The sequence below is a fragment of the Electrophorus electricus genome, chromosome 11, assembly GCF_013358815.1.
Source record: "Electrophorus electricus isolate fEleEle1 chromosome 11, fEleEle1.pri, whole genome shotgun sequence".
Lineage (NCBI taxonomy): Eukaryota > Metazoa > Chordata > Actinopteri > Gymnotiformes > Gymnotidae > Electrophorus > Electrophorus electricus.
In genome coordinates, this window is record NC_049545.1 from 21693844 (window position 1) to 21709369 (window position 15526).

General features: G+C 40.8%; 2 protein-coding genes across 3 annotated transcripts; one reads left to right on the forward strand and one right to left on the reverse strand.

Annotated features, from left to right (window-relative positions):
- Nucleotides 1-203: 203 nt before the first annotated feature.
- On the reverse strand, nt 204-6062 carry LOC113591308 (zinc finger protein OZF-like). Of its 2 annotated transcripts, none has more exons than XM_027031768.2 (2): nt 5852-6062; nt 204-2222 (listed from the first exon to the last, which is right to left on the reverse strand). In XM_027031768.2, exon 2 carries the CDS (start codon nt 2076-2078, stop codon nt 930-932), a length of 1149 nt encoding a protein of 382 aa, XP_026887569.2. In that variant the 5' UTR covers nt 2079-2222; nt 5852-6062; the 3' UTR covers nt 204-929. The 2 variants fall into 2 exon arrangements, with proteins under 2 accessions (XP_026887569.2, XP_026887570.2); XM_027031769.2 differs by lacking the exon at nt 5852-6062 and adding an exon at nt 5773-5843.
- Nucleotides 6063-7667: 1605 nt separating this feature from the next.
- zbtb8os (zinc finger and BTB domain containing 8 opposite strand) lies at nt 7668-14310 on the forward strand. The gene is made up of 7 exons (XM_027031770.2): nt 7668-7800; nt 9070-9094; nt 10808-10929; nt 11833-11915; nt 12355-12407; nt 13130-13166; nt 13664-14310. The coding sequence occupies exons 1-7, from the start codon at nt 7719-7721 to the stop codon at nt 13748-13750; spliced, it is 489 nt and encodes a 162-aa protein (XP_026887571.1). The 5' UTR covers nt 7668-7718; the 3' UTR covers nt 13751-14310.
- Nucleotides 14311-15526: the final 1216 nt, after the last annotated feature.

The window sequence follows — 15526 nt, forward strand, 5'->3', positions numbered from 1 at the left end:
TCCACCACACAAGCACACTACTGATGAATAGTACAGAGAAGACAGGCATGAACACCCCACAACGTCTGGGCTGTGGCGTCTACCTGTACAGGGGTTTTCTAGTAAGTAAATATATGTTTCAGTAAATATGTCTGTGGGTTGTGTTTTGTTTTTAAGTGGATGGTGTGTGCATATTGACAAATAAACTTTCACAAATTCAAACATGAAAATTAAAATATTTTTAACATTTAATTTCATAGTTTATCTGAACATCACATGCTGAAAACTGCGTTTTGCTTAAGTATTGCCAAATATAATTTTCACTATATAAATCACATCTTTAAGAAGTAGTTCTTAGACCTTTTGTTCTGAAAATCACTCTTATTTTAATAGTTCCTGAAGATATAAATGGCACTTTAAGTGTAAGAAAGCGTTTGCAGCACAATATTGACACAGAAAAGTTTCAGCGAAACATTTTACACAAACACAGAAAAGGGTAAACAAATAAGGAGAGTTCCCATACATGAAGAATAATCAGAAATAAACAGAAAAAACAAGTGTTAGTAAGTCTCTGCCTACACTTCACCCCAGAGCTGTCAAGACCATTCAGAGATGTGGCAGTTTCATTTATCTACTGGATGTCATACACATAAACACTGTATGTTCTGTCTGAATCTGCTAGAACGTAAGAAGAGGATTCAACATTCACAGTGTACGGAAGGGCAAGCCTGAGGTGCTTCAGAGACCTTCACTGCAGGTGTGTGGGGCTTCCCCAGGGTTGCCACGGGGACACCTGTAGCTGGCGTGCTGGGCTGGGGGTAGCTGAGCCGACACCCGCACACCTGCAGGCTCAGGAGTGATGGAGCAGGACGTGGAAAGTTCGAACCTGCAGCGTGTGAATGCGTTAGAGCGGCGTCCAGCCCAGCCTGCACCCGATGTGGCTGATGCACTTAGCCCTCACTGCAGTGCTTCCTGTGCAGAGTCTGGCTGTACTTATAGCGAAACGTTTTCCCGCAGTGTTCGCAGGCGAAGGGCCGTTCGCCCGTATGGATGCGCGTGTGCTTGTTGAGAGTCCCCAGGCGCTTGAAGCTGCGGCCGCACACAGGGCACGCGTGCGGCCGGTGATCGGAATGGCAGTTCAGGTGGTGGATCTTGAGGCAGCCGGTGTTGTAGAAGGCCCTGCCGCAGATCAGGCACAGGAATGGCCGCTCCCCCGTGTGGGTGCGTGTGTGGTTCCTCAGACCCTCCGCGCTCTGGTAGGTCTTTTCGCAGAGATTACACGGAAAGCAAAGCTTCTCCTTTCGTCTCTTGTCTCCTCGGTGGGTGCCCACGTGAAGTGCCAGCCAGTCGCTGCGTCGGAAGCCCTTTCCGCACGTGCCGCACCAGTACGGGGTCTCGCCCGTGTGGATCCTCATGTGGGATGTCAGATTTTGTCTGCGGACGTATTCCGCCCCGCACAGCTCGCACGCGTGTTTGCCCCGTGCCGGGCCGCCGTTTGGCTTGGGATGGAGAGACGCCTCTGTCCGCCGCTCAGTCTCAGGGAGGAAATCTCTCTTTTCTGACTCCTGAGTATGCTTCTTATCGTTCTCCTGTGTCTGTGTCGGCTTCCGACAGCCGGAGTTCTTCCGGTGAGCAGCTGTGAGCGTAGACTGTCTGAGCTCTTTACCACACCTGTTAGGCTGCTTCCGGATCTCTCGTGCGTGGACCTTCATATGTAGCCGGAGCTTTGCTTGGCAGGCATGTTCAGTTCTGCACACCATGCAAATATGCTCGCGACCGGCTGGGTTAGTGCTGCTTACGGCAAGATCCAGTGGATCTTCAGTTTTTATATCCAGGCCACCAGACGACTGAATAAACTTCACCGTGTAGGTGAGAGTATGGCAAACTCGTTGTGCTCCGTTCAACTCTTCCATCTCCCTCAGCACGAGCACATCTGTCCCGTGGAACACACAAGACTCTTCTCTCTTGATTGCTTTTGGCCACAGAGCTGTTCTCAAAAAGTCATCGAAGGTTTCACACGAGGACTGGTGCCCCTCCAAATCCAAATCCTCTTTTTTAATCATAGTTCTGAGGTCAGGCTCCATGCTTACTGACTGCATATTGTGTTACAGTGGGTTTGCTTTAAAATAAAGCTGGTTTGATTCACGTATATGACTACCAGACAAGACCGTGCAACTGCATCGTGACACACTCCCCGTCAATCCATTTATAAAATCCTCTCAACACTGAACAAATTTCCCAACCTGGAAGCACAGAAGGAAAGAAGCATAAGTATAATGCAAAAGACAAACTGCATTTATTCTCATGTCAAATGCTTCAGGATACATACACTCCTCCAGGGCCATAAAGTTCACGCACAGCAGATCCCACTCTTAAAGAGCCATGTGTGAGGAACCATCCACAAACAATAACAGGTCACAATTCCCAATACAGATGTCAGAGAGGTCTGGCCTGTGTTTGGGAGACGTTTGTTAGACGTCAGAGAGGTCCGGCCCGCGTTTGGGACACGTTTCAACGACAGCACTTCTCACCCCATCCTCCTCGACAGGGAGGGGTGGAGACAGTTATGAGCAAGTGTGTGTGACAAGATGTGCGTGTTGCTGTGTATTGAGATGACAGGGGACTGTGTGAAGTCTGCGTCTGTATCAGTAATGATGGGACAGAAGGAGGCAAGAACATGACCACTGGGTGGCACTGCAACTAAACCAACGCAAGCCAAGACAGAAACAGCAGTAGCTGCTACAGTCAGTACTGGCTGGTAGAATGATCTACCATCTGTCCTTTAATCAGCAGTGCTGCAACTTTATTAGCTCTCATGTTATGCCGTCTTATGCTGTTTATTTTTGAGATATGACAAATGGTCTGTAGTTGGTGACACATTTTAGATTTTTATATGTCATTAACACAGCATAATCTCATGTGTGTTTTTTGATGCCTTCACCATTTTTCTGTAAAGTAGAAAACAGTGAAAATAAGCAAAATGTAGGTGTGCCCACACTTTTGATTGGCAGCATAATTCTGATGCATGTTTTTCTTGTTATGCAGCAAAGCAAACCATAAGTTGAATCTCTATACATTTGTTATTCCTATAAATTAAATAATATACGAAATACTTAAAATTCCCAAGATGAGCATAGAGAATAAAAGAAAACGCAAAACTGAGCAAGGATAATAAACAATTTCACTCTGCTTAACACATTCAATACCCACTTTACCTGAAACAACTCATTTGCCTCTACACACACTGGCTACAGGCTATTTATTAGTGTGTTTACTAACTCTAGCCCTACCTTTACTTACCATAACCTTTACTAACCATTCCTTTACTAACCCTAACCATACCCTTTACTCATCCTAGTCCTCAACTTTACTCACCCTAACCTTTACTAACCCTAACCCTACCTTTACTAACCCTAACCATAACCTTTACTCACCCTAACCTTTACTAACCCTAACTTTACTAACCCTAACCCTACCTTTACTCACCTTAACCCTACCTTTACTCACCCTAACCATAACCTTTACTCACCTTAACCTTTACTAACCCTAGCCTTTATTAATCCGAACACTACCTTTACTAACCATATGCCTAATCTTTTCTCAGCCTAACCCTACCTTTGCTAACCCTGTCTTTACTAACCCTAACCCTATCTTTACTAACCCTACCTTTACTAACCTTAACACTAACCTTCACTAGCACTAACCCTAACCTTTACTCACCCTAACCATCTTTACTCACCCTAACCCTACCTTTACTCACACTAAACTTTACTAACCCTAACCATAACCTTTACTCACCCTAAGCCTACCTTTACTCACCCTAACCTTTACTCACCCTAACACTACCCTTACTAACCATAACCTTTACTCACCCTAACCCTAAGCATGACTCACCTTAACCCTAACTAACCCTAACCTTTACTCATTCTAACCCTACCCTTTACTAACTGTAACCTTCACCAACCCTAACCTTTACTCACCCTACCTTTACTAACCCTAACCTTTACTAACCCTAACCTTTACTAACCTTTACTAACCCTAACCGTAACCTTCACTAACCCTAACCTTTACTCACCCTACCTTTACTCACCCTAACCCTTATCAACCCTAACCTTTACAAACCCTAAACCTAACCTTTACTAACCCTAACCCTAACCTTTACTAACCCTAACCTTAAACTTTACTCACCCTAACCCTACCCTTTACTAACCGTAACCTTCACTAACCATAACCTTTACTCACCCTAACCCTAACCTTTACTAACCCTAAACCTAACCTTTACTAACCCTAACCTTTACTCACCCTACCTTTATTCACCCTAACCCTATCCTTTACTAACCCTATCCCTAACCTTTACTAACCCTAACCTTTACTAACCTTTACTAACCCTAACCTTTACTAACCTTTACTCACCCTAACCCTACCCTTTACTAACCGTAACCTTCACTAATCCTAACCTTTACTCACCCTAACCCTTACTAACCCTAACCCTAACCTTTACCTCGCTTATCCTCCAACCAGCACCATAAACAAGATTGGGTGAATGTTTAATGCATGAAGAATGTAATATGTGCATCTGACTAAGTTTTAATTAAAAATTAAACTCAGAATAATGATTTATAGTAGTGTACAGCATAGGTTTTTATGTAACCAGTCTGCTTTCTCAGAGATTTACTGCTCAACAAGCTGAATTTTAACCTAGTAAGGAAGAAATTCCAGAATGCTCACATTTTATTATTCGAGGTGTAAAAATATTGTATTCTGATAAATACATATATTCAGATGCATGCAGTAAGACTAATCACTCATTACAATGAACCATTACACACACTCAAATATTTAATAAAATATTATTTTCTGCTGACTAGTGAGGAGAAAACAGCAAATTTACCATCTCCTTTCCATCTCACTCTCACAGGATAAAACAGACCGAAACTGAATACATAGAGGAATCAGGCGACCCCTAACATTTAGTTTAGGTTAGCGAGACCCCTAACATTTAGTTTCTCCGTAATCATTTGCATTGGGAACAATTAACTTTTAATCTCAATGTTAATTGCAATACATAGATGTGCATGTTTCATTAGGCTATTCATTCATTACTGCATATACTTTGAGTTACCACGTGCATAAGAGGTTGCCAAGCTCATGGACCGACAGCAGGCAGGTAACTCACTTTTGAGCTACTGCGCGTGGGGAAAGTTCTGACTTGTGCCCGAGCCAGAGCTCGAGCCCGGCGTAAATCTCTGCACGCGTCTCTATCGCAGTTGTGTGGCTGAGAGCGAGAGGGCTGTAATGGGATTCATGCAGCGCAGATCACGTTATTCTTAATGCGCTTTGTTTCGCGGATACAAGCGGCTCGACTTTTCCGGCATTCAGGAAGCTGTTACGCTCAACAGTTGGCGTGCATAATTTCCTCTAGTCAACCTACAGAATAGATCTGTGGGTCTAGATCATCTGCCACAGTCACTTAAAACGTTAAAAAAAAGTTAATGAAGACGAATATCGAAAATAATAACTAACCTTAACGGGCATGATCCCATGCATGCTTCGCACATCTACAGTCACAATTCTGTAGATTATTGAAGACTTTCTGTTTTTTAATGACATAGTTATCTTTAAAATTAGGCTACATAATTGAATGCAATAAACCTCTATTGCATTTTTAATATTTTAATTAACTTGCACTTAAATCTCTTCAAGTGTTCAGACTTTCCCCGTATTCCGGGAACCGTTAGAAATGTCACTGATATGCAAAACAGTTTGCATGTATAATTTTCACTAATCACTTACTGCGAATCTGTGGTCTAGATCATCTGCCACATTCAGATCAAACGTTTAAAAAAGACGAATATTGAAAATAACAACTAACCTTAACACACACATGCCCGTGCGTGCTTCGCACATCCGCTTCCAGCGTCACGTTACTGTATCTTATGGTTTTCGGAAGACCTACGGCTTGGTCATGAACTAATTGGCCCCCGGATTATGTAGTTAAATAAAGTTAAATCCTATTCAATTTTTGTATATTTGAATTGACTTAATCATATTAGCTAATCACAAAAAAACCTAATCACAATAGCAACGGCGACCTTACTTTCCGGTTGTAAGTAGGATATTTCAAAATAAAAGTTCGAATACAAAAAATTACTTCGTAAAATAAAAGAATATAAAAATATATGTTCCTGGGACCTTGTGTAGTATGAATAGGAAATTAAACTCGATATTTTCCCTAACAAAGGCATTTACAGGATCTGCAAGGAGAATGTTTTTTTAGAATGTTAGAAAGTAGACAGCCTGACATTTTAGCCTCATTGTTCAAATAAAATAAGTAAAAACTCTTGATGCATGATGCTGGCAGGAAAATATAGTGAAAGACACAAGCAAGTGTTATTGATCATATACAGGAACATATGCTAGACACATGAGCAGGACCCTGAAGTCCAATGGGAGGAACCATGGAGAGTGGTAAAGCACAGCAAGGATGAGCTCCTGTGGGACCTCCAGATGGTTCTGGTTCTGGCAGACACTTTGACAGTGGACAAGATGCAGAAAACAGCAGTGGTAGTAGATATGGAAGCAGCTCCAGGTATGAAACATCAAAGAACAAATAAGAGAAATAAGAGAAGCTGGAAAAGTACCAGGAACTGAAAGAAAAATAAATCTGGAAACTACAAAATGTACCTCCAGGGGTACAACCTTTTGTTTAATCAACTGTTTACACAAAAAAGGGAAATGTAGGATGCCACAGGAAGCATGGCAGCTCCGATACAATGGAGAAAACCAAACGGAAACTTCCCAAACAAAAACAGGAAACAGGGAGGGAGTTTAGTGGCTAAGGGGAGTCTCGGGAAAGATGCAGACTCAAGAGGGGAAAGCTGAAGAGGGAAGGGGACGTGTAAAAACACAGACACCCTGGACAAGCAGAAGAGAGACGTGGCACGAGGGCTCACAGACCTGGATACCGAAAGTTACCGGCTAGGAGCTTGGCTCAAAACTTTAGCAAAGACCCTATGCTGAGTGACTGGGTCACTGGGCTTATACAGCTCTATCCCAGCTGCTGGGTGTCAAGCCAGATTAATAGTGTGCCAGACTAGTAGTGTACCAACCCTTATGGGAACAGTTTGGGGATGCCCCCTGCCTGTTCCAACATAACTGCACACCAGGGCACAAAGCAGGGTCTATAAAGACACCAAATTGGAGAAAATAATCACTTTTTCAGTTCTTCTGTAATTCAGTTAAATTGGATCCACAACACATACAACCTGCAACTGTATTTTAACTCATAAACTTAGTATGGTACATAGTCTGTATGCACCATTTACACTGCAGTTTGGAACTTACACAAATGATATTTTACTTGGTCAATTTCTGAAGATAGTTCAGTTTGTGCACTTGTTAACGAAGCCACACGTTCGATAGCGTCTGTCGATGCTACTCTGTGGGGCGACGAATGGTAATTTGGTACTGTAACAGATTTTCACAGCGCTCTTACATATTTAACTTTTAACAGTGAGAGACTTTCTAAGAATGTTAGTGTAAAATAAAAATAAAAATGTAAAATCAAATCAAATGTATGGTGACTATTTTAGTGTTATTATTTTATTTTGTACATCCAAGAACATTTATTTTGAAAAATAGCTATTAAGTTGAGTATGAACGTCTTCACTTTACGTTCCGTCCTTTGCGGAAGAGTTGAACAGGCTCGTGAGCTCTGAATAACAGGTCCACTTAGAACCATGAATGATCGCGAGCTTGACCTCACAGAAGCTCAAAAAGCAACTAAATCCAAATATCCGGCCATCACCAAGAAATATGAGTGTAAGTGGAAAACCTTTTGTTGTTTACAAAAAAACCAACTGACGGAGCCTCATAACCTCTATTTAGTCAGTGTCATTAAATGAGTAATTTACCGACCGAATGCGTGCACGTATCCCCGTGGCTAGCTGGCGCACATATGACGCACAGATGGGGCCATGCGCAATGCTACCGCGAGTTCCGCCAGTTAAGACACTCAATTATAGTGGATAATAAAGAGCATTCTGTTTAAACCCTTGGCTGATTTCATGAGAATGTCAAATAATGTTCACATCAGATATCATCATTTATAATGTTTACAAATATCATCCAGGCGACACTAACCAAATACACAGAACTGTAAACGTAACCTCAGATACAGGCGACACAAAACAAATACACAGAACTAACTATAACCCCAGATACAGGAGACACTAACTAAATTACAGTGTATAATTACAGTGGGTGGTGACTGGTTTCAGGGTGGCTGCGCCTCCTCCACCCACTCCATGGGAGCACCGTTGCCAACAGAGTTACAGGAAGTGATGTATTTCATAACTATTATTGTGCTGATCTCTGGACCTTGAATCCAAAAATCTGGCCCTTGTTAATTATTGTCATAGAACAGTATTCAGATCACAGTACACAAGGTGTAGGGTACTACAAAGTTTGTGCCTTTGCCTAAGAGTGAAATCTAACATATATAAGGTAGTAAAGTGAGAGCATGAGACTGTTGGGTGCTTCATGAAATGGGTTTCCAAGGATGAGCAACTGCACACATGCCTGAGATTGCTGTGTGTCAAGAATAGCTGTCAAACTACAGTCACACTCAACAACAGTGTATACCCAGCCTCTGAAGTGATGTGTGACACAATAAAATGGGAATTGGATAGGCAAATTATCTCTTGGCTTGGAGGATGCCAGGGGAACACGCACAGTGCCGACAATACAGTTTGGTCTACTAATTAATGCTCATGGTGTTGGAATGGGACATCCACCAAGCTCATATAGATGTGATGGACAGGTGTTTGGCCATATTGCATATGTCAGGAAGGCTATGGAATAAAACCAGGGTACATTACAAATCACTGTAAAGCAGTAACTCTGTCTAAAAGCCTATTAACTTTACCTACAAACCAATCTCACTTTAAAACCAGCGAGAATTACAGAAATTCCACTGACTCATGAAATACTGCAAAGCTGGACCATCCATGTGTGATGTTTATAATGGGGATCAGTATGAAAGAACATTTTTTTAAACATTTTTTTTTAATGTGTAATTTTCTGTTCCAGATCTGGACCACACAGCAGATGTCCAGTGAGTACCACCAGTAAACTATAACAGCTAGTAGGAAAATTAGGAGTCAGCCTGTGTAATGGTTCATGCTCAATGTCTGGTACGAGATGTGGGATCTGGTCTATGAAAACACACAGGTTGTTTAGTTCTAAATCAGAGTTGCAGTAGTGATGCACACTCTGAGGTGTGAAGTACAATGGAAGTGTAGGTTTAGTGTAAGTTTAATGAATGAATGAACATCTTTGGTACTGGCCCAAAGTTAATGTAATTCTGCAGTTTAACTATAAGATAAATTGGTGTTTTGGTTTCACTGGTTGCCAGTAATTATTTATTTAATGGCACAGACTAATAAACAACACACCTACAGGTTTGGGTATAGCAAATTAGACAAACAAAATCTGTAATTGTCCTAAATGAACCATGAGGTGAGTGTGTAATAACAAGGGTTTAATCCAAGCCCAAACAACGTAACAACGTACAAACAGCCCAAACAACATAAGACTGACAAATCTGAGACTCGCGGTTGGTAACTGAACTTTAATTGAACTGACCTGGATTAATCTACAGATGGACAAAAGGAAATACAGCCCATAACTTGTTTTACTTTCCCTACATATGTTGACACATCAATATTTGATCTTCAGGTAAACAAACAAATAAATAAATGATAAATAAAATACACTAATAAATAAATGTTATTTAATATGACAAAAAGGCAAATTTGACTTATCAGTAATTTATCAGTAATTTATTAAAGAGGAAAATTAACTTTTCTGTTAAAAAAAATGATTCCTCTGCAGAAAAACGTCTCTATAAAAACGACGAATATTTACATGTGTCTCTGCAAACGCATGCCAGTGCAGTATTCCATATCTCTCCCACTGCCTTGTGAAGGGATTCGGATCTAGACTTGGGCTAGTTCCTTGGTGATGCCTTGGTGATTCGTTTGGGATAATTGTCCTGTTGACCGGGTTAATCTTTCCTACAGACACATTCTCATCAAGCAGTCTCAGGTGTGGAAGAGATTTCAAGTTCGGTTTTAGAACTGGTAGATGATTAGGCCCTGAAGCAGCAAAACAATCCCAAAGTGGGACTTTGTGCCAGATAACAGTAGAAGTTGCTTCTGATCCAATGCTGCTGTTTTCACCAAATGTATCTTCTCCACTCTGAGATGATCTTCCAGTAGAATAATTTAAATTCCAGTATTTCACAAACCCCTTCCCAGACTCAGGCATCTGCATCCTTCTGTGCGAAGACCTCAGAGCTTCGGTTCTTGATGTGGTGATACCACACACTCCAATAACATAGAGCAGATATACCCTCTCTGCAGCGTTCTAATCGTTAGAGCCTGATAGGCTGCACGTGATTTTACTTTTGGCACATTTGAATCTGTTGGATGTCTCTGCCCAGATTTGTTGATGAAGGTGAATGTTTGATGGGCTGTAAAGAGCTCTTAAGACTTTTCCTCCCATGATTTTAGTTTATACTGAGCAGAAACTGTGATAGCATTTGTGTAATATAGGAAACAGGAATTTCATACCTCTGTTTACTCAGTTCAGGTTGTTGTAGAATAACATTTGAGGTTTATATGCTTGTGCGTGCATATGCGCGTGTGTGTGTGTGTGTGTGTGTGTGTGTGTGTGTGTGTGTGTGTGTGTGTGTGTGTGTGTGTGTGTGTGTGTGTGTGTGCGTGCATGTGCGTTTGTGTGGGTGCATGTGTGTATTTGTTTTCAGGCTGCACAGTTGGGGAGACTCTCTGGAAGAGGCCTTTGAACAGTGCGCTATGGCCATGTTTGGCTATATGACAGACACAGAGACTGTAGAACCCATCGATACCATAGAAGTAGAATCTGAAGGTGGGAAACATGGCATAGGTTCTCTAGTGTCTGTTTCTTTCTCTTTAATGACAGGAGAGTGAGTTACTATGATTCTGCTTCACAGAACTGGGAGGGAAGAGCAGGATGTATGAAAACTCCATGAGTGTGTCTTAGTGTGGAAGGTTAGATAATACCATGGATGGGATTATGCAGAGAGTACAGAATTCCAGAGTCATTACACACACACACACACACACACACACACACACACACACACACACACACACACACACACACACACACACACACACACACACACACACACACACACATATACATACATACACACAGCGGGTGAAATAAGTATTGAACCTGTCACCAATCTTCTAAGTAAATATATTTTTAAAGGTGCTATTGACATGAAATTCTCACCAGATGTCCGTAACAACCCATCCAATCCACACATGCAAAGAAATCAAACCATAGATGTCCATAAATTATGTGTAATAATGACAAATGACGCAGGGAAAAAGTATTGAACACGCTTACTGAAATTTGTTGACTACTTTGTACAAAAGCCTTTGTTGGTGACGGCAGCTTCAAGACGCCTCCTGTATGGAGTAACTAGTCGCATGCATTGCTCAGGTGTGATTTTGGCCCGTTCTTCCACACAAACACACTTCAAATCCTGAAGGTTCCATGGGCTCCTTCTATGAACTCTGAGCTATATATATATATATATATATATATATATATATATATATATATATATATATATATATATATATATATATATACACACACACATTCACACACACACACACACACCAGCAACAGCAGTCATCAGAGAATCAGAGAACATTTATAGCACAGCAGAGTTTAATAAAGTAAATATTGGCATATTACAGTAATTCTTCTGTGTCTCTCCACTGGTTCTAAAAGGGGACGATCTGGAATCACTGCTATTTCATTTTCTGGATGACTGGCTCTTTAAGTTCAGTGCCGACGTGTTCTTCATTCCCAGGGTATTTTACTCACACTTTGTTTTACATTTTAGTTTTTCAGTTATCACTAATCAATTCATTAGACACCGTAAAAGGGCAAAAGAGAATAATGTGACAAACTACTTGTAGTCAGAAAACTTTCAATATGTGTTATGCCTCAGAAAACACATACAGGGAATTAAACAAAGAAAACAGTGGAATATGTTTTGGCTCTGGGCATTTAATGTAATGCAGCATGTTGAATTCATATGACTGAATGACCCATGACTGAGTAAGCCTATCCCCCTTGGTCTGCCTGTGCTTGGTTCAGAACACCGGATGCCTTTAACAGAGGATTACACATAACATCTTAAGTGTAATAATATTGTATTTTTATCTATATGTATATATAATATCTTCTTATTTAAGTTTTAAAAGAATATTGTTTTATTTAGATGTGTATATAACATCTTCCCTCTAGGAGGTGAAGGTTTTGCACTTGGATCGGACACACTTCAGGATTCGCTCGGTGGGGTAAGATTATTGCTCATGTCATTTGCCTGATGTGTCTGTGCCATGCTGTGCATCAGTACATCACCTAAAGCAGAGCAAGTTGTCAGCAACACCAAATTCATAGGTTCAGTTCCCAGAGAGCACACATACTGTCATCCCGATACACAGATACGCCACTCTGGATAAATAACCTTTCACACACACCTGTGTCATATTGTTACATTACCAGATGACCTCTTAAGCTTGCTAAAGCATTGCAGGCAAGGTATGTTTGTTTTTACATAAAAGAGAATTGGTGTGCATAGAGCATAAACAGGATGAGATAAATATGATATATATCATTATATTACAAATGATATTATAAAACTGGATGTTGAGATTGGATAAACAATAAAGCATAAAAGGATTTATTAGAAGTCACATTATTATTATTATCAGAGTCACAGTCATGTCCATCTGAAAAGAAGCAGCTCAACGTACTCCTGAAAAACAAATTCAAACTAGGTTTTTGTATAACTGTTACTGTTCTTGTAGCAGATGTGGAAACATCAGTGGGTGTAACTAAGGCCTCCTTGTCAGCATAGGTTTTACTAGGCAAGTCTGGTCAATCTGGTGTGGTCTGTTTGGTCAAGAATAGTTCTTTGTCAGCAGTGTAATTTCTGTTCTGCTGGTTCAGACATACTATCACGCTGACTCTCAAACTCCCCCTCTCCTCTTCTCCCCTCTCCTGGTCCCCTCTTCAGCTGGGGAGAAGAGTTCAGTCTGTCCAAGCATCCACAGGTAAGTTACTGTTTGTTCCAGAGCCCAATACATTGGAGGCTGTGAGACCTTTGCATAAATGTTACCGTCCCTCTGATTATACTGTCTCTGGTCAAGCCAGTCATTAACCCCTCAGTGAAGTTTTGTTTTGTTGGGTCCCTGAGCAAGGAAGGCCCTTAATCCTCAATTACTCAAGTTGTACTCGGCCATAATTGTAAGTGGCTTTGAATAAATGCATCAGCTAAATTCCATAAATGGAAAGGTAGTCATGTCAGTGTTTATATACTGTCTGATAAAATGGAGTATATTATAAAAAATCCCCACACATCTACTGTGACTTATTGAAATAGTTAACCCTAACATCCACTTAAGCCTCTGCCCATTCAGATTACGCATTTACATCATTTTAATACGTAAAAATCACTTTTGTTTTACCTAAAGAATTTAGACCTGAGCTCCACTGAGTCAGTATGCTGCAAGTGAGCATGAACAAACCCCGCGTATCGTCTCTTGGCCAGGGCACTGAAGTGAAGGCCATCACGTATTCAGCCATGCAGATCCACGCCGGTGAAAAGGCAGAGGTCTTTGTCATCATCGACATCTGACCCAGAGGAGCGGCCTGGTCAAGGAGGCGCCCGGCCCTCCTCCGGCGGGACAACGGGAATCTGGCGGTTTTGCGTTTATGAAACTCCCAAATAGACACAAGACAGTTTTGAATTGCGTATATGGCACAAAATAATAAGACATGTTCTTTTGGCTGGAATAAGAAAGGTGCCTTGTTCAGGGCCTGCAGAGCAGAAATGATCATTCCCATGGGTTTGAATTTTGCTGAACTGAAAGTTTACATTTATACAGTTGCAGGTACCTAAACTTAATACCACATTATCATCATGGCTTTGAGTGCATTTATTTTTCTTCATATTTTGCGAAATTCACAAAGGACCCGGTGCTTTAACGCGCACCTTCAGCGCTTGTGCACCACCTCACACACGGTCAGATGTTTGACATTATCTATGCTGTCCCTCTCTTAAGGCTTGATGGTTTGCTGATGTGTCGTCATGCCATTGGCTCAGTTAAAAACGAACAGGCTGGATTGGTTGTATTTGTTCAAAGCAGTGCCCTTTTCATGGGTCACAAATTGCACTAAATATCCTGAGCACCCTAACCACACGATTGCTTTCATTTGATCTTTATAATTGCTCTCATTTATCTATCATGTTCTTATATGATGTTTTCAGCGAAAATGAGGACAGAAAACCCTACCTAGATACCTACTTTCTAAAAAGAATGCATCTAACTAGCTGTTGGACGTTATTGTCATGTCTGAGCAGCCCATTGCTGGGAATCAACAAAAGACTGACATCAACTTAGAGTTCTTAACCTGAGGCTAAAGGTTCAGAAGACTCTCCTGTTTCGTGGTGGTGCCTTCTGGATGATGGGTTTTAACTGCCTCTACAGAGTAGAAAATGCATCTGTTCACCACAAAATATAAAGAGCCAAAAGAGAAAAACACTCAGTGAGGCGTTGCATCGTAACCTGCCTGATATCCTAATACAACAACACAGAAGCAAATACATGTTGTTAAAAGAACCAGTAAACGGACGTTGGGACTTGCTACTGTCGGACCAAAAAAAAAAAGATAATATAAAAAGACTTGCATACCACTGCATTCGAGGCATAGCAGGAGAATAAATGTTACAGGCAGTACTCTCCCTGGCTAGCCAGTGGGGAGAGTGAGCTCTAAGAATACAGGAAAGGAGCCTTAAAAAATTCCATTCATAGTCATACACAGTATAACTCGCAGTGAAAGGGTGGGGAGTGCTCTGTCCAAACTGAGGAAAAGAAAATGGGTGCGTAGAGAAATATAGATGTTCTCTATATGTGAAATATATATATATATGCAAAGAGAAATATATATATTCTATGTACAAAATATATTAACAATGTATGTACAATATATGTATATTATGATATACACAATGTACAATGTACATGGTGGGGACCACCACCACCATGTAAGATAACTGTATATATATATATATATATATATATATATATATATATATATATATATATTCAATTACCTTGTTACACAACAACTGTAGATATGTTATTATACAAAATGGATCTGTACATTCTGTAGATTGTGTACATATATACACAACCATATACATTGTACTTTGTGCATATAATCATAATATACATATATTGTACATACATAGAATATATATATTTCTCTTTGCATATATATATTTCACATGTAGAGAACATCTATATTTCTCTACGCACCCCTGTTTCTTTTCCTCAGTTTGGACAGAGCACTCCCCACCCTTTCACTGCGAGTTATACTGTGTATGACTATGTATGTGACGAATAAACCA